Genomic DNA, 24214 nt, shown 5'->3' on the forward strand with positions numbered 1-24214 from the left:
AGCAGGAGATGAAGATGAACGGATTAATCCTGCGGACAGAGAGCCATTGATGTAGTCCTCCATGGACTTTCTTTCAGGAGCAGACAACGAATAAAGACGACCCCCTTGGAGGAGCTGTTCCAGGGAGGAGGTCGATGGCACAGTCGTACGGTCGGTGAGGGGGCAGAGATGTGGCTCTTGCTTTGTTAAACACCTCTCTGAGACCATGGTAGCATTCTGGGACATTGGAGAGGTCAGGAGCGGAGTTAGTAGGTACTGGCCGAGGGGGTAGTGCGGCAGCAAGCAGGCAGGTTCGGTGGCAGTCCTCTCCCCACTCCCTGATCACCCCGGTCACCCAGTCGAGCTGAGGGTTGTGCCGGGCGGAGCCATGGGTAACCCAGGATGAGGGGTTGGCCTGGAGAGGGGGAGCAGGTGAAACTGGATAGTTTCTTGATGGTTTCCGGACAGACCCATCGAGACCGGGGCCGTGACATGAGTGACCGATCCGAGTAAGTGTCCGTCCAGTGCCCGGGCAGGAATAGGAGGTGTCAAACGGAGGTTCTCCAGTCCCAGTTGGCGTGCCAGCTTGATGTCCATTATGTTGGCTTCGGGCGCCAGAATCCACCAGAGCAGCCAGGGTGTGAGTTGAGTCAGAGAGGCGGAGGTGAACTTGCAGCAGGGGTTTGCGGTCGGAGGACTGGATGGTCATTGAACTCAACCGGACTCCCCTACGCCCGGTGAGCTTCGGCCCTTTAAAGGGCAGGTTACCACACGATGTCCATCACCTCCACAATAGAGGCAGAGGTTTGAGGTGAGCGGCGCTGGCGCTCTGCAGGAGTGAGGGAGGCTCGCCCAATCTCCATAGGCTCAGACTGATCAAGCTGACCTGGGTGAGTGGCAGTAGATGACAGGAGCCCAGTCGGATCTCTCCGAATGCCGGTAGTAGGTGGACCTTGGCGCCCCCTCTCACGACTTACGGGTCTGTATCCTTCTGTCGATCCTGACAGTCAGTGCGATGGCTTCATCAAGAGTGGAAGGCAGTTCATGGGAGACCAACTGCGCCCTTGATATAGTCAGCCAAACTATGGAAGAACGCGTCCACCAACGATGGTGTGTTCCAAGAACTTCGTCTAGCCAGGGTTCGGAAGTCGATGGAATGGTCTGCGACTGTACGTCTGCCTTGTCGAATACTGAACAGTTCACGAGACGCCTCTGCGGTGGGTGAATCCAGGTCAGACACCTTCAGCATCTCCTCAGCAAACAGGTCGAAGGTTGCACATGCGGGGGTTTGACGTTCGAACTCTGCTGTTCCCCAGAGTCGAGCTCGGCCCGTCAGGTGAGTGATGGCATACCCAACTTTAGCCCCCTCCGTGGCGAAGGTCCTTGGCTGCAAGGAGAACTGAAGTCGGCAGCTAGTCAGGAATGGCCGGACCTGGGTTGAATCGCCGTTGAACCGCTCGGGGTTTCCAATCTTGGGTTCGGAGCAGCGGCTGCAATGACCGGGGCAGGTAACTCGGGGGCTGGGCTGGTGGGCAGACTGGCTGGGGTAAGGTTGGTGAGGAGTTGAATGATCATGGCGAGTTGTTGTTGCTGCTGCTGGAACTGCTGCTCATGCTCATCGGTTTCCATGTCGGGGAAAGTGTGCGCTGAGTCCATAATGGTCAGATCGTACTGTCACGATTCAGACAGACGACCAGAGGACCACAATTGCGTCACACCAGAAAGTTTATTAAACTTAAGGGAAAAGGGAAGTAGGGAGTGAATGAAGGCTCCAGGGGTAACAGGGATCCCGTCCAATGCGCTGGGTCTGTGCCCCCCAGTGGCAGCGATGCGTCCTATGAAGCCGGTGGTGGGTGGTCCAGAAGTCCTGGGGGGAGACACAGACACAACAGGGCGGAATGAAACCAGGCAGCAGTACAGTTCAAGGGAAATCCAAAATACGTAGTAGCAAGGCAGAAGGCTGGTCAGAGTTACCGGGATTGAAGAGTAGTCAGGAGTCGTAATGGCAGAAGCAGGTCTGGATCTCCTGAGGCAGAAGAGTATCCAAAAAACAGGCAGGTCCGGGGTCACAAAACCAGGGTGAGCCAGAAGCGCGAGCAAACAGGTTCCGGGTGTGAGCTTTGCAGACGATCTGACACCGGAGAGCTGAAAGACAGGGCCTTAAATACTGGGAGAGGTTAGTGGGTAATGCAGCGCAGCTGGCAGAGTAATTAGAGCCGAGCAGAGCAGGGACAGGTGGAGCTAGTTAGGCTGAGTAGAGAGAGGGAGGTGAGCAGAGTGGAAGATAGTGGAAACAAATTAAGGTGGTAACCCGGTGGAGTGAGAGGGCTCATGACACTTTCGTTACCAGCAGTCTTCTTTGACTCTCCCCCCAATTATAGCCCAACTTGCAGAGCTACACCCTGGCCCCTCTGAGAGTACCCCTGCTGCTCTCCTCTTTGACTGGGTTAATTTTGTATACAGAGCTACCATATATCCCTTCACTTTTTTTGCCTAGCCACTGATTGATAATCCCTGCTTGTCCAAGTGTGAGAGATCCCTTGCTGTAATCTCTGCACTTTGATCATGGAAAGTTTAAAGGATATATGGAAAAGAGGCTGATAAAGTGATTTCTGTGACAGTGGGTCGATGTGAACAGCAGTGTTTTAAGTTATCCTGTTTGTCTAAGAAGAGCTCTTCTCTTAAGTGTGATGTCCCATGTGACTGATGCAATATCTCCAGTGTTGGTGTAACAGTGAACACAGACACACAGGAGGCTCAGTTGACTGTAAACGGTCCTGGGGAAAAAATGGTTCAATCAATTATCTTTGTCTGAGTGTTTCTGATGAAACTTCAGATATGTCAAATGGCTATGGAAGTCTTTTAACAAATTGCAAATTTAGACTTGATGTGTTTGTTTTTGACTGCTGTGTTTCTGTAGCCTGTTTCGACCTGGCTGTCTAGTCTCAGTGGTGTCTGTTGAAGTGTAAACGTCTGTGGTTAGGCTCTCTGAAAAGTCAATTCAGTCTGTGCCCATGTTGAAGAAAGGATATGATCGCGATCCACACAGCAGCAGAAAGACGAGCGGATGAAAGCTGTGGGAGAAAAGTTTGTGCAGCAAAGCAGCGATTTTCCCTCCTTGGAGTTTTGAAAGGCTGGTGTGTGTGCGCAAGAGTGTGTGTGTGTGCCTCTACATCCTCCCTCCCTCCTTGTCAGGCGGCTCCCCTGAGCCCCTCTCTCTGTGCTTTGGCACTAGAAGTCACCTCCTTTGGTGTGCGGTAGGCAGGTACACAACAGGAGCAGGTCTCCCTCTCAGAGCTGTTGAACTTTTCGGGAGGGGAAGAAAGGGAAGGAGAAGATTTAAAAACAGCCCTGTGATGTGGAGTGCCGAGCCGCCTCCTGAGAATTCCTGGCATAATAATTTAAATGATCAAATGACACAGACGAGACTTGTTAGCAGAGAAACAGCCTCCTAGTTGGCCCCATGGGCCCAGTGCTGCCGCACATGCATTGCAAAACAGCTCCTCTGTTGTGCTAAAGAATCCAGCTTATTATCTCTTATTTTCAGGAGTAGACTTTTTCCACACTTTGTTGGATTTGTTTAGGTGTATATTTGGGACTGAAGTGCACGTCATATTCTACTGCAATCTATATGGCTTATTTTTTTACATTAATTTATAGGTGATGAGTTCCATTGAATTTGATCTCAGTAGTTATAGTCTATTCATGTCATTAGGGCCAGCCTGTGAGATTTTCTAAGGCATCTCATTGGAGTGAATTCTAGAGTCCCTCTTTGGAACAATTTCTCAGTGGCATTCTCAGTTTCCTACTGTTGATACTGTTGTGCAGCAGGAGAGCATATGATAACTGTACTGTCCCATTCAGCATATAGTATAGTAGATTTTTCTTTTAATATGCTATTTACAAAGTTCCTTTTAAACATCCTGACATCAGTTGTATAACAGGAGACATATTTTGACAGCAGCAACAGGATAATTGTGATATCTCATTATATTTTATCAAATAGATAGGCAATGAAATTCACTTGACTGAAATGTTGAACTTTTGACTTTACTAATCCACTTCAGCATTTGAAGCCATTTTTACATAATGTTCAGACTGTACAAGCTCTTGAATTTCCACTCAATATTATGGCTATGTGGCTGTTTTTCATGGAGGGGTAAATAGAAAATGTGTACATTTCTCTCCATCTCATTTGTTTTCTTGCTCTCAGACCCAGTTCCCGTGCTGGAGGCCACACACACCCTGGAGGAGAGGCTGCAGCAGCTGCAGAGTTCTGCCCCAGACAGCGAGGCCCTGGTCAGGGAGATCAGCGGGCACTGGAGGAGACACCTGGAGTGCCTTGACAAGCCAGGTCAGAGCAGAGCCACAGCCACCAGCCTGGTCTCATAGACTAAACGTAACATCGTAAATGTCAATCCGGGACCCTCAAATTAGGATGATATGTTATGTTTGGTATGGTTACATAAGACAGATGGTTACTTAAGGCAAAAACTAAAGTAGGGTGGTTAGTTGGGGGTGGATGGGTGGGCGTATAACGTGAACGTCTACCAACCCAATGGTTGCGAGTTCGAATCTCCTCATGGACAACTTTAGCATTTGAGCTAATTAGCAACTTTTCAACTATACTGAACAAAAATATAAACGCAACAATTTCAACGATTTGACTGAGTAACAGTTCATATAATAAAATCAGTCAATTTAAATCAATTCATTAGGTCCTAATCAATGGACAGGGGCACAGCCATGGGTGGGCCTGGGAGGGCATAGGCCCACCCACTTGGGAGCCAGGCCCACCCACTGGGGAGCCAGGCCCAGCCAATCAGAATGTGTTTTTCCCCACTAAAGGGCATTATTACAGACAGAAATGCTCCTCAGTTTCATCAGCTGTCTGGGTGGCTGGTGTCAGATGATCCCGCAGGTGAAGAAGCCGGATGTGGAAGTCCTGGGCTGGCGTGGTTGTGAGGCCGATTGGACGTACTGCCAAATTCTCTAAAACAACGTTGGAGGCAGCTTATGGTAGAGAAATTAACATTAAATTCTCTGGCAACAGTTCTGGTGGACATTCTTACAGTCAGCATGTCAATTGCATGGTCCATTAAAACTTGAGACATCTGTGGCATTGTGTTGTGTGACAAAACTACACATTTTAAAGTGGCCTTTTATTGTCCCCAGCACAAGGTGCACCTGTGTAATGATCATGCTGTTTAATCAGCTTCTTGATACGCCACACCTGTCAGGTGCAGAAATGCTCGCTAACAGGGATGTGAACAAAGTTGTGTACAACATTTGAGAGAAATAAGCTTTTTGTGCGTTTGGAAAATGTCTGGGATCTTTTATTTCAGCTCATGAAACATGGGACCAACACTTTACGTTTATATTTTTGTTCAGTATACTTACTACTTTTTAGCTACTTTGCAACTATTTAGCATGTTAGCTAACCCTTCCCTTAACCCTAACCTTAACACTTTTAGCTAACCCTTCCTCTAACCCTAACCTTAACCCTTTTAGCTAACACTTCCACTAACCCTTTAACCTAACTTCTAAACTTAACCCTAACCTTAACCCTAACCCCTAACCCCTAGCCTAGCTAACGTTAGCCAGCTAGCTAGAATTCTTAACATATTGTACGTTTTGCAAATTCGTAACGTATAATACAAATTGTAATTCATAACATATCATATGTAATGGGTGATGGATATCCACAAATTAATTCATACCATATGAAATGTAACATATCATACTAAATGGAGTGTCTCAGATTTAGGTACAAAATAATAAGAAATGCTCTGAGACCAGGTTGCAGCCACAGCCCTGGCCACAGAATGGGCCCAGGCCTTGCTCACTGCTGCTTGATTGTTCAAAGTTGTTCGAAATGTCAATTTCAGAGAAAGTAATTGAAGAAAGTCTCTTTGTTCTACAAACAATCCACTTTTAGCCACACACGGATGTCTCTGTTCCATGCACTCTCTGTGGCATCTCACCTCAGATGATCACAGCACTCATCTGTACTCCTCTCCGCTCCCTATCCACAGGTGACACAGAGGAGGACCCAGCAGCAGCAGAGTCAAGAGCTGGGGAGGCATCGAGCTGGACAGCCTGTGTGATGACTCCAAACAGCAAACAGGCCCTCAGAGCCACAGGCTCACCTCAGCAGAACCACCAGGGCCAGAACCAGATAGAAAGGTTAGAAACACAGGCCTGGTCCTTGCCTCCCTCACAGCCCTGTGAACATGATATGATGTGTACATGATAACAAAAAAGAGAACAGCCCTCAGCCCGTCAGTCACACTGCACAATGACAATAGACCTGGATGTAATAACATTTAAACCTTCAACTAATACGTGGAAACAGAATGTAATACAGTATGTGTGCTGTATTCCTGAGAGTATGTAAGTATGGTCATCTTTGACATTGCGTCTCTCTTCTCATAGGGAAGCTGAAGACACAGATGCCACTCTGGCCGACAGACTGGGTGAGGCCGAGGAGAGGATCAAAGTGCTTCATTCATGTGAGTGTTTTGTCCGATGGTCCTTTCTGGACACAGTAAGGTGAAAGGTCATCATGACTAATGCTGTTCCTTTATCTCTCTAGCTCTGAGCACAGCCCAGACAGATCTGCTGGACCTGCGGTGTAAATACGACCAGGAGAAGGCCAACAAGTAAGAGCCTGCTTGTATCTCCACTGTCTCTCAACTTCACAGTTCACGTAACCCACTCAGCCTATGTCCATACTGTCCTTTCTGCTTGTCCTCTAACATGTTCCCTAACCCTCATTCACTCTACTCATGGTCTCTCCATCTATACAACTGCGGGTCCCTACTCAGCCCACCTATGCATACACCACTATGCTCACCCTTCTCTCTTTAGCCATGCTTGCTCTACCCTACTCCACACATGGTCACCTCCCACTGTAGTATACCCAAGTCCAGTCTGAACCCTCAGAATGCCATTGTAAAAACAGACCTGGGCTGCAACTGAAATGGCACCCTATTCCCTATATAGTTCACTACTTTTGACCAGAGCCCTATGCACGTAGTGCACTATATAGGGAATAAGGTGCCATTTCGGACATTACAGTGGTGTGACACACCGACTAATGCAGGTGGATGGATGGGAGAGCTCTGTGTTGGCCTCCTCTGTCTGATAGCTAGAGCCCTGCCTTGCCAGGCCTCAAGAAGAATGACTCCATTTAAAGATTGCTTCAGAAAACACTCTACCTTGTCCTGGATCTGCGAGCGAAATATATTCAGCTCAATGGTTGAAATGAATGTGAAGTTGTATGAAGGATGTCGATATACATTCAAAGTAAACACTCCTTTGTTTGGGTTGTGCTGCAGACGGAGCACAGTGAGACAGCGCTAATGGATTTTCTCCCAGGCTTAATCCATGGTGCAATTGAACTGGAGTTTACAGACCCACCGCCATCCATTCTGCTGGATTTGAAGCATTTTCCATTCGACTCCTCTTTCATGTTCAGCAGCTGTTCACAGTGACGGCTCTTTAGCTCTCTGTGAGGGGAGAGAGGAAGAATGGTTGTGTGTTGGTGTTCGGGCCACAGGGCCAGTGCTTTGTTTGTGAATGGCTTGTAGTTAGTGAATAGGTGATGAGGAATACATCCTCTAGGGGTTGTCTTATGAGTGGGTGTTGTCCTCAGCTGGCTGTAATAGGCTTATAGAAACACTAAACACACAACCCCCTGGCCCATAATCACAACTACCTCTCTCAGGACTCATCCCCATGGCTCTGTGACGCCAACTTTACCTCCTATTACTCTGACTGACTTTTTCCTTGATGTTAATAATAAAGGTGATTTGGCTGCTTTGAGTATCTGAACAGGTAATCAATACAAAGCATTTTTCCATATTGCTCAAGTTAATTACATCTGGATATGACACCTGTTACCTTTTTCTGTCAGTGTGGTTCCATCCATCCTGGGCTTATTGATGTGGCCTGAACTCTGCCCAGAGCCCTGCTGGACTGTCCTGTACTGCACACCACACCAATACTAATTAATATAGAGAACTATTGATTGATTTGAACTTTAAATGGGTCTGGTTTTACTGTTGTTTCACCCCCCAAAACGTTAGGAAGCAATGCTCTGTGACTATTCAGAATGGCTTATGAGTCATGCAGTTAAGTTGTTTGTGTCATTAATCTTCCTAAAACAAGCCCATAATAACCAGCAGTAAGATGAAGGGGCTGTGGGGGCAGACGGAGATGACGAAGAACATGGTTTGTTTGATTGAACAATATCGCTGATTTGCTCTCAAAACACATTTAGTGAAACGGAAAGGAGTTTCTTTGTCCTGAAAACTTCAGAAATCTTTGTGCATATTTTAATCAATCTCACAGTCCTCGTTAATTCATCTTTCTCCACATTTTGAAAATCAACTCCCATGTGTCTAAAAAGGATCTGTTGAACTTCAAACAAACCTCATGTATAATCGGTCTATTTATATTGGACTTCTCTTATTGTTAGATGTATGGAGGCATGAAGGAATGCAAGTATTGTATTGATCAGACAGGCAGTCCGTTTCTGTCTGGTTTTGGTTGTACTGTAGGGAGCTATGTGAGGACTGATGCTTTGTTTATGTTGTGTGTGATTTAGTGTGAATCATTTAAGAAAAGTGTGTAAGGGGTTTGATAACGAGTTGATGATTAAGTGATTATGCCTGAGAAGCCGGTGTTTGGAGGATATATTGACACGGGTGTTGTTAGGCCCTAGACAGTGGATTGCGCAGTGAGATGGAACAGTAAATAGGCATTTCAACGTCATAGGCTTAGCCAGTGGTAATTTGTGGACTAGAATGCAGTTTTAACCAATCAGCATCCAGGATTAGACCAACCCGTTGTATAATGTGTTATAGACTCATGTTATATGTAGGTGTGAGTATTGTTCTGTATGGTGTTGCTCTACATTAAGGTCAGAGGTCAAGGAGGGTGTATAAATCATGCTAGACTATTCGATTGCCCCCTCAGTAACCCACAGGCTGGTTCTGTGTATGTTCCAGGGCGGAGGAGGTCGGCGTGATCATGATGAACCTTGAGAAGGCAAACCAGGTGAGTGAGAAATGCCGTGCTGTAGGCAGCCCTCTGAATAAGATGCATCTTCGTTAAGATAATCACTCATGTAATCAAGCCTCCTGTTTAATTAGACACCCTGCGTCCTGCAGCCCCAGACCCCCTGCCTCCCCCTACCCTGCCTCCCCCTCCCTGAGCCCCTGTGATTAGAGTCGGTAAACCCTGGCCCCCGTCTGTGGGTGCTCTACGGTAACACTCAGTAGAGGACAGGAGAGACTGCCAAGCGCGATTGATACCGGAGTGCCGTGCGCTGGGGCTCGTACCTACCTCATTGCCTTGATTGCTTCCTTTCCTTCCTAGTGATTTCTCTTCTCTCTCTCTTTCCTCTTTCCTTCTCTCTCTCTGTCAGTCTCTCTCATACCTTCTCACTCTCCTTTTCTCTATCGTTCTCTCCTATCTCTCCACCAGCAGCTCTTAGTTAAATGTTCTCAAAATGAATAATTAATTAGGAGCCCGAGTGTGACGGTGCAGGTAAACAGTTTGGGAAGAAAGTACAGTCCTCTCAGGAAAATCGAGTGGCAGTTGCACTCTTCTGCTGGTCGAACTCCTCTATTTCTCTTTTTCTGAGGGTCTGTCCTCAGATGTATCTGTCTGTTCTCTTCAAGACTAGTTAATTTGTATATCTGCTGAGTGACTGACAGGTTGGTTGTGTCAGTGTTCTGTTGTGTGAGTTGTAATGCTGTCATGTTTGGTTGTAGAAAGCAGAGATGGCCCAGAGGGAGGTGGAGAGGCTAAAGGAACAGCTGGCCAGTGCCCGGAGCGCCACCCCAGGGAGCTGCTATCCACCAGAGGGCACTAGTGGGGTGAGACTAGACCACATCCTCTTCTGTTCAGATCAATGTGTTCCTCGATTTTTTCCCCCCTTCAAATTCATTGAAGCTTCACATCATGGATCTTTTAAGTGTGAGAATTCTGGACGGTAGAATTTTTGCCTTTTTGAAAAGGAATTCTCACCTTCCAATGATTTACCCTTCAGAGTCTTTGACTCTTTTTGACTCTGTTTCCTCTTTCTTTCTTCCACTTAGGAAAGGGATGAGAATGGTGATGTGTTGCCATCCAAGCTGGAGCCTAAGCTGATGGCTAAAGACCGAGAGATCCTCAGGCTACTGGAGAACGTACAGAGACTGCAGTTCGCACTACAGGAAGTCCAAAACATCTCAGCCAATCAGATCATAGAGCTGGAACGCCAGCTGGCCTATAAGACAGAAGCTATTGAGGTAAGTCCTACTGCATACACTCAACTGGCAAGAGGTATGGACCCACCTTCTTGTCGGTGGAGTTTGCTGATATATGCTTCCTCTCTTTGACTGTTTCAGAGATTAGAAGCTAAACTGCAATCCCAGTTGGACTATGAAGAGATTAAAACAGAACTCCGGTGAGACAAACACTCACAGTGCTTGAGAAGAGACTACTAATCGTATTACAATATCTTATATTCAGGAACACAATATAACATTCTTACTGTTGTTTTTTCCTAATGTAGTATCCTGAAGGTAATGAAGCTGGCCTCAACGAATGGTAGCTCGTCCGAGGTGAGATATATATTGAAGGTCGACTTTGTATTGCGTTGTTGTTCATAGCCCAGCATTAAACAAAGTAGTTTGCGTCTTAACAAAACAGACCTTTGTTTTCCTCCTAATGTTCCACTGCTGTCAGGGAAGAAAAAGTACAGCAGTGCCATTGAATGCCTAAGTGAGCGTCATCCATTGTAAGGATATCTACAGCCACTATAATTGATTAATCGGAATTTAACAGCCTGTGTGTGTGTGTGTGTGTGTGTGTGTTTGTGTGTTTGTGTGTGTGTGTGTCACCAGGACTCTGCCAAGGCTGCAGAGGCTTTTTTGCGGGACAAAGAGGCCTTTCTTCCCTCTCACAAGTACCTGATGGATAAGGCCAGAATCTTACGCAACAATGGTGAGGCAACAGTATCTACAGTGCCTTGCAAAAGTATTTATCCCCATTGCCGTTTTTCCTATTTTGTTGCATTACAACCTGTAATTTAAATGGATTTTTCTTTGGATTTCATGTAATGGACATAGTCCAAATTGGTGAAGTGAAATGAAAAAAATTACTTCTTTCAACAAATTCTAAAAGATAAATAACAGAAAAGTGGTGCGTGCATATGTATTCACCCCCTTTGCTATGAAGCCCCTAAATAAGATCTGGTGCAACCAATTACCTTCAGAAGTCACATAATTAGTTAAATAAAGTCCACCTGTGTGCAATCTAAGTGTCACATGATCTGTGACGATCTCAGTATATATACACCTGTTCTGAAAGGCCCCAGAGTCTGCAACACCACCAAGCAAGCGGCACCATGAAGACCAAGGAGCTCTCCAAATAGGTCAGGGACAAAGTTGTGGGGAAGTACAGATCAGGGTTGGGTTATAAAAAAGAATCGGAAACTTTGAACATCCCACGGAGCACCATTAAATCCATTATTAAAAAATGGAAAGAATATGGCACCACAACAAACCTGCCAAGAGAGGGCCGCCCACCAAAACTCACGGATCAGGCAAGGAGGGCATTAATCAGAGAGGCAACAGAGACCAAAGATAACCCTGAAAGAGCTGCAAAGCTCCACAGCGGAGATTGGAGTATCTGTCCATAGGACCACTTTAAGCCATACACTCCACAGAGCTGGGCTTTACGGAAGAGTGGCCAGAAAAAAGCCATTGCTTAAAGAAAAAAATAAGCAAACATGTTTGGTGTTCGCCAAAAGGCATGTGGGAGACTCCCCAAACATATGGAAGAAGGTACTCTGGTCAGATGAGACTAAAATTGAGCTTTTTGGCCATCAAGGAAAACGCTATGTCTAACGCAAACCCAACACCTCTCATCACCCCGAGAACACCATCCCCACAGTGAAGCATGGTGGTGGCAGCATCATGCTGTGGGGATGTTTTTCATCGGCAGGAACTGGGAAACTGGTCAGAATTGAAGGAATGATGGATGGCGCTAAATACAGGGAAATTCTTGAGGGAAACCTGTTTCAGTCTTCCAGAGATTTCAGACTGGGACGGAGGTTCACCTTCCAGCAGGACAATGACCCTAAGCATACTGCTAAAGCAACACTTGAGTGGTTTAAGGGGAAACATTTAAATGTCTTGGAATGGCCTAGTCAAAGCCCAGACCTCAATTCAATTGAGAATCTGTGGTATGACTTAAAGATTGCTGTACACCAGCGGAACCCATCCAACTTGAAGGAGCTGGAGCAGTTTTGCCTTGTAGAATGGGCAAAGGGCGGGGTGAATAGTTATGCACGCTCAAGTTTTTTTTTTTTTGTTGTCTTATGTCTTGTTTGTTTCACAAGAAAAAATATTTAGCATCTTCAAAGTGGTAGGCATGTTGTGTAAATCAAATGATACAACCCCCCCCAAAATAAATTGTAATTCCAGGTTGTAAGGCAACAAAATAGGAAACATGTAGCAAGCCACTGTATGCCTATGACATCTAGTTGTAGTTCTTGAAAGCTGTTTGTAGTTTATAGTCCCGAGTCTGCACGGTCTACATAAGCTTAATGTAGTGTGTTGGCTCTATGCAGCTGTAAACCCCAGGGGCTGTGAAAGTGCTGCTAAACTGAGTGTGACTCTGTGTCTGCAGATGAGGACCAATCGGAGGAGTCAGGCAGGGAGTCAGGCAGGGAGTGGGGCAGGCCCTCAGGGTCCTTCTCCTCAGTCTCCCAGGTGGATGGACGTACCTCTGCCAGCCCTGGTCCCCCCACCATGGACGTCTCCTCCTCTAGCCACGACCTCCCCCTCCCCCGCCCCTTCTCTGTGTCCCCCTGCTCAAGGGACAGGCTGTCTGCGGACCACGTCCTCCACAAGCAGGTCCTCTCCTCCCCACTCTTCAAGAAGGAATCCGGCAGCCCCCTCATGGCCTTCCCCACCGCCCTGTATGCAGCCAAAGCCACCCTAATGTCAGCCAATCAGGGACCTGCAGGGGCTGGCGGCATTGAGGCCGGCCTGCCCAGTGACCAATCGGAGAGTGGGAGCTCCACTGCGGGTGATGACGACCAGTTGGAGACAGCAGAGATTGCCTTCCAGGTCAAAGAGCAGCTGTTGAAGCACAACATTGGCCAGCGTGTGTTTGGTCACTACGTGCTGGGCCTATCACAGGGCTCAGTCAGTGAGATCCTGGCCCGACCCAAGCCCTGGAGGAAGCTGACAGTGAAAGGCAAGGAGCCCTTCATCAAGATGAAACAGTTCCTGTCTGACGATCAGAACATCCTGGCCCTCAGGACCATCCAGGTCCGACAGAGAGGTAAGTGGACCGGACAGTGGTTACTCTAGCAGCATACCACCCTGCATCCCACTGCTGGCATGCCTCTGAAGCTAAGCAGGGTCGGTCCTGGTCGGTCTCTGGATGGGAGACCAGATGCTGCTGGAAGTGGTGTTGGAGGACCAGTAGGCGGCACTCTTTCCTCTGGTCTAAGGAGATCCCAGGGCAGTGAAGGGGATATTGCCCTGCGTAGGTTGCTGTCTTTTGGATGGGACGTTAAACGAGTGTCCTGACTCTCTGTGGTCATAAAAAATCCCATGCCACTCATCTTAAGAGTAGGGGTGTTAACCCCGGTGTCATGGCTAAATTCCCAACATGGCCACCTAATCATCCCCCTTATTACTAATTGGCATATATCACCTCCCTACCTGATAGCATTATGGCACAAAAATGGTCGCCATGCATCACCCAAGTGGATGCTACACATTGGTGGTGGATGAGGTGAGTTTCCCCCTACTATGTAAAGTGCTTTGAGTACCTCAGTTGGTATAAAAACGGTATATAAATCCAGTTAATTATTATTACTCTAAACCACAGATATGACAGCAGATATCGAAGTGTCAGGAAATACCAGCCATGAAAACTAACCTTTTAAAATGAAATAATATCAGGCATTAATTTACTGTACATGCATTTAATATGCTAAAGCAGAAGGTTGTGTATTGCGGTAGCAATATTTTTATTTGAGGATTTTATTAGTGCTGTGGGATAGAGCAGAGTTGGCCACTCTGTCTTTCGGATGAGTTTTGAAAGGCTGGTGGTTTAGTTTCTGGACCTCTCTGCATTTAAACCTTTTCATCTCCTTGGCCTGCACTTTTAACTTCTTCATTTATATTTGACATTTTAGTCATTTAGCAGAGACTCTTATCCAGAGCGACTTTAGTGCATTCATCTTAAGGTAGCTAGGTGGGACAACCACATGTCATAGTAAATACATTTTTCCACTAAAGTAGCTATCACCAAAGTCCGAGCTAGTAGGGCGGAAAAAAAGTAAAGTGTGAGTGTTAGTTAGGGGGGGGTAGGGTTTCAGATGTTTTCGGAAGATGGGCAGGGACTCTGCTGTCCTAGCTTCAGGGGGATACTGGTTCCACCATTGGGGTACCAAGACAGAGAAGAGCTTGGACTGGGCTAAGCGGGAGCTTCCCTCCCGTAGGGGTGGGAGGGCCAAGAGAACAGAGGTGGCTTCCTCTCCCATGTTTCAGAGCTTTTGAAAGTTGAGCTTACCGAATACCGCAACCTCAGACGCCAACATCTCAAAGGCAGCCGTTGATCTTCCAGTCAAAAGCAAAGCCTTGGAACTGCTCTCTGATCAGCCATCCCACTCACTCTCTCTCTCCCCCCCTCCCCTTCTCTCACTCTCTGTTACCCTCTCTGTGGCAGGGAGCATCACTCCTCGCATCCGAACTCCTGAAACTGGGTCAGACGACGCCATCAAGAATATCTTGGAGCAGGCCAAGAAGGAGATCCAGTCCCAGAGAGGTGGGTCTGGAACAGGTTATGCATCTACTCTTTATTCATCTGTGCTAGGTCAGGTGACATTTAGATTATAATTATTTTGGTGTGTACATTTTGAGAGCAATTTTCATTGATGGCAGTTGACATTTTTGAAGTTGGTGTGGAGTGTGTATTCGTAGAGTTCTGTGTAACGGTGTGTGTGCGTTTGTGTGTATGTCTGTGTGTGCACGATCTGCAGGTGACATTAAATCGTCCCTGGGCAGCCCCTCCGGCTTGAGCAGTAACGGGGCGGGCGGCAGCTCAGACGACACCATCAAGAACATCCTGGAGCAGGCCAGGAGGGAGATGCAGGCGCAGCAGCAGGCCCTGATGGAGATGGATGTCTGTGGCAGGGCCTCGGCCACCAGCGCTGGGTCCCAGGTGGAGCGCCTGGGGCTCCCTGAGTCTTCCAAGGTCATGCCCTTACCCACCTTAATCAAACAGGAGGAGGGGGGCACGGTGACCGTGTGCATGGCCAACCCCGTTAGCAGCCCCCAGACCCCCCTCAGTGTCCTCTCCCCCGCCGCCTTCGTCCAGAACATCATCCGTAAAGTCAAGTCAGAGATTGGTGAGGCGGGGACTTACTTCGACCAGCACTGGTCTGTGGAGCGGGGGCCCATAGGCATGGTGGGCGGCGTAGGGGGCGGCAGCTCTCGGCCCTTCACCTCAGTGTCTCCCTCCCTGTCCTCCTCCTCGTCCTCGGGCCCATCGGCCCTGCCCCGGCCCTGGCCCCGGCTGGAGAACGGAGAGTGTCTGCCCAACAGTGAGGAGGCGTCTGCAGCCGAGGAGGACACTGGCTCGGGGATGGTGCGGTCTGTGGAGGTAAAAGTGGAGTCAGACGTGTCAGTGAGTGGGGAGTCACCCGGCCCTGGCCGTGGCCTGTCCTATTACCCATCATACCTCCCCCGCACCCTGAAGCCCACCGTGCCGCCGCTGACGCCGGAGCAGTATGAGATGTACATGTACCGTGAGGTGGACACCATCGAACTCACCCGGCAGGTCAAAGAGAAGCTGGCCAAGAACGGCATCTGTCAGAGGATCTTTGGTGAAAAGGTGTGTGTTCACTTACATTTACGTCATTTAGCAGACGCTCTTATCCAGAGCGACTTACAGTTAGTGAGTTCATACATTTTCATACTGGCCCCCCGTTGCAAGCGCCATGCTCTACCAACTGAGCTACACGGGGCCTATATTCACTCCATGCTTCCTCTAAAAAGGTTTACACATTTTTAATAACTTAATGTGTCTCAATAAGTAATTTGTGAGGCCTCTTTTTAAGCCAAAGATTATTAAATATGTATCATGTGAATATCAAACAGATTTTGATCATGTGGAAGCAAAGCTTGTTCTTCAATTCTTATAGATTGTGTGCTTCTGCCCTCTAGTGGTTGTAGATATGCACTTAAAATGGGCCCTTAGTGAAGCTGATGTGCCAGTCAGCATTTTGTCATATCTCGAACAGATACCAAAGAGGTACTAAAATTGTTCATTCCTAAATTGTTGCAGTTGCTCAGTAGGAATAACTAGATGTTTATCCTGTGTATCCTCTCCCCAGGTGCTGGGTCTATCTCAGGGCAGTGTGAGTGACATGCTGTCTCGGCCCAAACCCTGGAGCAAGCTGACTCAGAAAGGCAGGGAGCCCTTCATCCGCATGCAGCTGTGGCTGCTGGACCAGCTGGGCCAAGCACTCACCCAGCTTCCCAGCCAAAGCCTCTCTCAAGGTGCGCCACTACACATTACACACTGCAACTTGGGCCTATTTATTTTATAGAAGTAATACTTTGTAAGTTATAGTCAATAAGAATACTAGTGTCTTTCCGAGCTAATCAGCTGAATAGAGAAGGTCTCTTTGCTTCTTTATCTGTTGCTCTGACTGATGATTTCACCCTCTGATGTTTTGTGACTACCGCCCATAGATAAAAGCCCAGTGACGGCCCAGTCGTCGCCCTCCCCGCCCCCCAGCCCAGAGGAGAGCCACCCCAGCCCATTGGTGGAGCCCGTCAGCCTGACCCTGGAGAGCAGCAAGGAGAACCAGCAGCCTGAGGGCCTGGGCCTGATGCCCCCCCACCCAGAGGGAGGGAAGTCCACCCCCAGCCTGCTGTCCCTCCACCAGCCCCACACCCCGCTTGGCATCCAGGAGCTGGTGTCAATGTCCCCAGAGCTGGACACATACGCAATCACCAAGAAGGTCAAGGAGGTGCTAACAGACAACAACCTAGGTGAGTTTAAGTTGTTGTCTCTGGATATGGGTTTTAGGAATGAGTGTGGGATCTATGTTGTGGTGAGTTAATGTTATGTGTTGTGGTTTTCTCTGACCATCTGATTAGGAAAAACCCTGTGTCCTAGTTATGTCATGTGTCCACTAGGTCAGCGGACCTACTTTATTTGTACTCTGTTTGGAATACAGTATGTCTGTCAATGTGTGTGTTGTTTAAACCTTTGTTTGTGTGCTCTAGGCCAGCGGCTGTTTGGGGAGAGTATACTGGGCCTCACCCAGGGCTCAGTGTCAGACCTGCTCTCCAGGCCCAAGCCCTGGCACAAACTCAGCCTCAAAGGCAGGGAGCCGTTTGTCCGCATGCAGCTGTGGCTCAACGACCCGCACAATGTGGACAAGCTGAGGGACATGAAGAAGATGGAGAAGAAAGGTTGGTGTATTTACAGCATGTTATCTGCAAATTATGTTCTGTTATCAGGGTTTGCATGTTAGCAGTATGTGTATTTGCATTTACCTACTCATACAGTAGAGCACTGTGTGGATGTACTAATGGATATACAGTGCTGCTTGAAAGTATGTGAACCCCTTGTGCAATTACAGATTATTTCAGTTTTTACCATGAAATCTTCATTTAATCAGAACTAGTCTTTTTGATCTGACATAACAGGTTTATATTTACTAATACCATATGTTGGTGAAGAGGAAATCATGCATGTAGTAGAAAAACAAAATTAAAAAGGAATTAGTGCAGGTGCAAGAATAAGTGAACCCCAAGTTGCATTGGTTAAATCAAGTAGGTAAGTAGAATCAGGTGGGTAATTAATTAGCTACCAAATTAACCAATCAAAGGAGAGATCGTTAGGAAAGAGATTGGGCGGGACTCTGATAAATAGAGATAAGAAACCTGGTCAGTTTGGTGTTACCCATCCATGTGAATGTAAAGCACACCATGCCAAGAGGAAATGAGATCTCAAAGGACATCAGGACGAGGGTAGTGAGAGCACATCAGTCTGGGGAAAGCTATAAAATCATCTCAAAAAGATTTGCGCTCCATCAGTCCACTGTGAGGCAAATCGTTTACAAATGGAGAGCATTTAACATGACAGCAACTCGGCCTAGAAGTGGACGCACTTCCAAAATATCCCCAAGAGCCACGAGAACAATAATAAATCAGGTAAAAGCCAACCCAAACATAACATATAGAGATTTGCAGACCTCCCTTGCTGCATCTCAGGTAACTGTGCATGCTTCAACAATAAGAAGAACACTGAATCGAAATGCCATTCATGGGAGGGTTGCTAGGAAGAAGCCTCTGCTGTCAAAAAAGAACCAAACTGCCTATCTTAACTATGCCAGAGACCACCTGGACAAACCTGAAGGTTTCTGGAAGTCCATTCTCTGGACCGATGAGTCCAAAATTGACCTTTTTGGTCACAATCAACACGCTATGTTTGGCGAAAACCCAACACTGCCTACCACCAAAATAACCTTATCCCAACAGTCAAGCATGGTGGTGGGAATGTCAAGATCTGGGGCTGCTTTTCCTACTCTGGACCTGGATGACTCCACATCATTAAGGGAACCATGAATTCTGAGGTATACCAGGAGATTCTTGAACAGAACGTCAGGCCATCAGTCAAGGAGCTAAAGCTGGGCCGAAAATGGGTCTTCCAACAAGACAACGACCCAAAGCATTCAAGCAAATCTACCAAAGAATTGCTCAGGAGAAAGAAGATTTGTGTTTTGGATTGGCCAAGTCAAAGTCCTGACCTAAAACCAATCGAGATGCTGTGGCAGGACCTGAAGTGGGCAGTTCATGCCAGACACCCCTCAAACCTCACTCAATTGGCTAAATTCTGTAAGGAGGAGTGGGCAAAAATCCCTCAAAACAGATGTCAGAGACTGATTACTGGCTATAGGAGACGTTAAGTCCAAGTGGAGGTGCCACAAGCTATTGACTGATGGGGTTCACATCTTTTTCCACACATAAAATCTGAGTTTCTGTTAAATAAACCACTTTTGTTAAATAAACAATGAAAATATATATTTTTTTGTTTCTGTCATTTACTTGGAATGTCTATTACTAATTGGGGTTGAGATAAGGATTTTATGTTTATTTTAAAATTTTATAGCAAAATAATGACCAGCCCTGTAGGGTTCACATACTGTCAAGCTGCACTGTATGGACAGCAGCTATACTGAGTGATGGATTGATTAGTGTTATTCCATGTTTTTACATTGATTTCTATATATCTCTCTCGCTCTTTCTCTCTGTGTTGTCCTCTCAGCCTACCTGAAGCGGCGGTATGGGCTGCTGAGTACCGGCTCAGACAGTGACTCTCCCAGTGCCCGCTCTGAGTGTGTGAGCCCAGCTCTGGCCTCAATAGACCTGTGTCCCTACAGTCAGGTGAAGAAGCCCAGGGTGGTGCTGAGAGCTGAGGAGAAGGAGGCTCTGAGGAAGGCCTACCTCCTGGAGCCATACCCCTCCCAGCACACCATTGAGATGCTGGCTTCCCAGCTCAACCTGAAAACCAATACAGTCATTAACTGGTTCCACAACTACAGGTCAGACATGGCATCAGATCCCCACCCCCAGAGGGACTAGAATAATTACATTGAATAAATACAGTACATGGAATTACTAACAGAATACTTGGATGCTTGTTTTGAATTAATGAAGTACACGACTCCTTCAAACTGTTAGTTTGTTGTGTTTTTCTAAGCAGGTCCAGGATGCGACGGGAGGTCCACATGGAGGGTCTCCAGGACAACGACACAGACACAGAACACCACAGCTACTCTCTCTCGGCCACACAGAGCCCCATCTCAGACGGGGATGAGAAGAGGCTGCTGCACCCCGCTGGACACCCCCCCCACCCCATCCGCACCCTCAGCGCCAACACACCACTGCCTCATGTCAAACAGGAGGCCGGTGAGCGGGAGGACGAGGGAGAGGAGGAGAGGGACGGCTACATCAGACAGTCTAAGGTCCAGTGTTTCTCTATGGGCGTCCAGTTCCCTCAGTTGAAAACGGAGCATGAGGACCTGATAGGTGGCAGCCGAGAGCTCCACCTGGCTCCACACTATCCTCAGAGCCTGAGGCAGGAAGAGGGGATGAGTAGCCAGGCTCAGGGGCTCTTCCAGGGGGCGCTCTCCCTAGATGGCCCCCAGAGAGCCAGCCAGTCCAGGAACGAGGGTGACGACTCCAGCAAGTCTCCTGTGGACCCGGTCAGCTTCAAGGCCTCGTCTGAGCCCTGCCGCAGCAGCCTGGAGGTCTCCCTCAACTCCCCCTCCGCTGCCTCCTCACCTGGCCTCATGATGTCCGTCTCCCCTGTCTCATCATCCTCTGCACCCATCTCCCCATCCCTGCCCAACCCACCAACCACAAGCACCAACCACAGCCTGGACCCTAACGCCCTGCCTCCCATCCAGAGCCCCAAGCCCAACAGGAGCGTTCAGAGACGCACCGAGAAAATGGCCAACCTCAACAACATCATCCACAGGCTGGAGAGAGCGGCTAACCGGGAGGAGACCCTGGAGTGGGAGTTTTAGGCCCCTCCCTCCCTCCATATTTCCTCAGTCCTGCTGACTCACACAGCACATGGGAGACTCTCAAAGATAAGCTTCAGGAACACATGGAGTTGAGCCTGGCTCCTGAAGTCCTCCCTGTCTGATCATACTGAATAAATACCCTGTAGGATACCAGGGGAAACCAGAGCTAAACTCTTACAGACAAATTCCCTTAGAGGACTTTTAGAAAATAAAATAATATTTATAAATGTGTTTTAGTTTTTTTGATAATGGATACTACTTTGAAATATATGTAACAGCACTAGCTGTTGTTTTACTTAATGGACTCTGACGTGAAGACTTTTGCAGCTATGGTGTCATGAAATGTACACTGAAGTTCTGTAGATTGCCACTGGGTGAGATTAAAAAAGACCCCTGTCTTAAGCCATCAAAAGCACTATAATTATATAAAAAGAGACACTGACCAAATTTGCTAATTTTTGAATAGCAATTTTTCCAATTTTGTCTGTAAAACGGGACAGTTTAAGTCAAGTAACATGTGAAATTGTACTACTGACTAAGGGATAGTCCTTTAAGACTCTAAATATTCAACATCTCCTATGTACTTAGTTTCTTGGTGATATGTTTTGAAACATTTGTAACACAAACGTATAAAGTGTGGTTGTACATGTTGTAGAATTGTCTGCAATAGCCTTCTCTGAACCAGATGTAGCATGGTATTCAACTGACCCTGTTATCCTCTATAGTTAGTCACCTGTGATATACTTGAGCAAAAATTTGTGAAACAAAATCAGCAAAAAAATAAGAAAAAAAGGAAATGTAAAATCTAATGAGTAGAATCTTATTTTTATTTTATTTATTTATTATATAGTCCTGGAGGTTTACAGTTTTTGACCCTTGTGCACTTGTCAGTAAGTGAAACTTAGTACCCATGAGCACAGTTTACATGATTTATTTCAGACTTACACTACCGGACAAAAGTTTTAGAACACCTACTCATTCAAGGGTTTTTCTTTATTTTTACTATTTTCTACATTGTAGAATAATAGTGAAGACATCAAAGCTATGAAATAACACATAAGGAATCATGTAGTAACCAAAAAAGTGTTAAACAAATCAAAATATATTTTATATTTGAGATGCTTCAAATAGCCACCCTTTGCCTTGATGACAGCTTTGCACACTCTTGGCATTATCTGAACCAGCTTCACCTGGAATGCTTTTCCAACAGTCTTGAAGGAGTTCCCACATATGCTGAGCACTTGTTGGCTGCTTTTCCTTCACTCTGCCGTCCGACTCAACCCAAACCATCTCAATTTGGTTGAGGTCGAGGGATTGTGGAGGCCAGGTCATCTGATGCAGCACTCCATCACTCTCCTTCTTGGGTAAAATAGCCCTTACACAGCCTGGAGGTGTGTTGGGTCATTGCCCTGTTGAAAAACATACGATAATCCCACTAAGCCCAAACTAGATGGGAAGGCGTATCGCTGCAGAATGCTGTGGTAGCCATGCTGGTTAAGTGTGCCTTGAATTTGAAATAAATCACAGACAGTGTCACCAGCAAAGCACCCCCACACCATAACACCTCCTCCTCCATGCTTTACGGTGGGAACCCCACATGCAGAGATCATCCGTTCACCCACACCGTGTATCACAAAGACACGGCGGTTGGAACCAAAGATCTCCAATTCGGACTCCAGACCAAAGGACAAATTTCCACCGGTCTAATGTCCATTGCTCGTGTTTCTTGGCCCAAGCAAGTCTCTTCTTCTTATTGGTGTCCTTTAGTAGTGGTTTCTTTGCAGCAATTCGACCATGAAGGCCTGATTCACACAGTCTCCTCTGAACAGTTGATGTTGAGATGTGTCTGTTACTTGAACTCTGAAGCATTTATTTGGGCTGCAATTTCTGAGGCTGGAAACTCTAATGAACTTATCCTCTGTAGCAGAGGTAACTCTGGGTCTTCCATTCCTGTGGTGGTCCTCATGAGAGCCAGTTTCATCATAGCGCTTGATGGTTTTTGCGACTGCACTTGAAGAAACGTTCAAAGTTCTTGAAATGTTCCGTATTGACTGACCTTCATGTCTTAAAGTAATGATGGACTGTCGTTTCTCTTTGCTTATTTGAGCTGTTCTTGCATGATATGGACTTGGTCTTTTACCAAATAGGGCTATCTTCTGTATACCCCCCTACCTTGTCACAATACAACTGATTGGCTCAAACGCATTAAGAAGGAAAGAAATTCCACAAATTAACTTTTAAGAAGGCACACCTGTTAATTAAAATACATTCCAGGTGACTACCCCATGAAGCTGGTTGAGAGAATGCCAAGAGTGTGCAAAGCTGTCAAGGCAAAGGATGGCTATTTGAAGAATCTCAAATATAAAATATATTTTGATTTGGTTACTACATGATTCCATGTGTGTTATTTCATAGTTGTGATGTCTTCACTATTATTCTACAATGTAGAAAATGGTAAAAATATAGAAAAACCCTTGAATGAGTAGGTGTTCTAAAACTTTTGACCGGTAGTGTACCTCTATGATCCTCTAACCCACTGGGCACAGAGGTCAATTCCGCATCTATTCCACGTTGGTTCAACGTAATTTCATTGAAATGACATGGAAACAACACTGATTCAACCAGTGTGCCCAGTGGGAAATCACTTCTCAGACTGTAACGGGCCAAGGCACACCTGGTTACCTCAGATTATGTTGATGCACATCATGACATAATTCCCTGATTGCATTGTCATTCACACTCATGCCCTCCCACCCTTTGAATAAATGGATTAAGATATGTTTGAATTATGTCTCCGACAGCAATGGAACCTGAGAATTTACTAGTGAGGAGTCACAGGTAAATATTAGCCGTATTTAAGACCACATTGAGAACCCCTGCTCTTGGATAACAAAAGACTTCATCCTCTCCTCCCTTTCTCTCTCGATCCATCGTCCTTCTGTTCCCTCACGGGCTCTCATGCTGTTCCTCCTGCAGTCGTGTTTATTGTGCCCTTCCAGAGAGGTAACGCATTACTCCCTCAGTTGAAATACACTACATTACCAAAAGTATGTGGACACCTGCTCGTCGAACATCTCATTCCAAAATTATGGGCATTAATATGGAGTTGGTCCCACCTTTGCTGCTATAACAGCCTCCACTCTTCTGGGAAGATGTTGGAACACTAGATGTTGGAACATTGCTGCAGGGACTTGCTTCCATTCAGCCACAAGAGCATTAGTGAGGTCAGGCACTGATGTTGGGCGATTAGGCCTGGCTCGCAGTCAGCGTCCCAATTCATCCCAAAGGTGTTCGATGAGGTTGAGGTCAGGGCTCTGTGCAGGCCAGTCAAGTTCTTCCACACCGATCTCGACAAACCATTTCTGTTTGGACCAAGCTTTATGCATGGGGGCATTGTCATGCTGAAACAGGAAAGGGCCTTCCCCAAACTGTTGCCACAAAGTTGGAATCACATTCGGGCAGGTAGCGTTCTCCTGGCATCCGCCAAACCCAGATTCGTCCATCGGACTGCCAGATGGTGATGCGTGATTCATCACTCAAGAGAACGCGTTTCCACTGCTCTAGAGTCCAATGGCCGCGAGCTTTACACCACTCCAGCCGACGCTTGGC

At 46.9% G+C, this 24214-nt stretch overlaps 1 protein-coding gene across 1 annotated transcript in view; it reads left to right on the plus strand.

Annotated features, from left to right (window-relative positions):
- LOC121550478 (homeobox protein cut-like 2) overlaps positions 1-21614 on the plus strand; it is a 136969-nt gene extending 115355 nt beyond the window's left edge. Inside the window, exons 5-22 of the mRNA XM_041862746.1 lie at positions 4193-4333; positions 6015-6165; positions 6415-6491; positions 6575-6641; positions 8994-9042; positions 9762-9866; positions 10089-10280; positions 10380-10438; positions 10547-10595; positions 10878-10977; positions 12667-13326; positions 14725-14823; positions 15038-15891; positions 16394-16559; positions 16755-17057; positions 17295-17483; positions 19342-19618; positions 19777-21614. Coding sequence (XP_041718680.1) covers positions 4193-4333; positions 6015-6165; positions 6415-6491; positions 6575-6641; positions 8994-9042; positions 9762-9866; positions 10089-10280; positions 10380-10438; positions 10547-10595; positions 10878-10977; positions 12667-13326; positions 14725-14823; positions 15038-15891; positions 16394-16559; positions 16755-17057; positions 17295-17483; positions 19342-19618; positions 19777-20605 — 4367 coding nt within the window. The 3' untranslated portion in view covers positions 20606-21614. The remainder of the gene's footprint in view (positions 1-4192; positions 4334-6014; positions 6166-6414; positions 6492-6574; positions 6642-8993; positions 9043-9761; positions 9867-10088; positions 10281-10379; positions 10439-10546; positions 10596-10877; positions 10978-12666; positions 13327-14724; positions 14824-15037; positions 15892-16393; positions 16560-16754; positions 17058-17294; positions 17484-19341; positions 19619-19776) is intronic.
- Positions 21615-24214: the final 2600 nt, after the last annotated feature.

Source organism: Coregonus clupeaformis, chromosome 18 (genome assembly GCF_020615455.1).
Source record: "Coregonus clupeaformis isolate EN_2021a chromosome 18, ASM2061545v1, whole genome shotgun sequence".
In the NCBI taxonomy this organism is placed as follows: domain Eukaryota; kingdom Metazoa; phylum Chordata; class Actinopteri; order Salmoniformes; family Salmonidae; genus Coregonus; species Coregonus clupeaformis.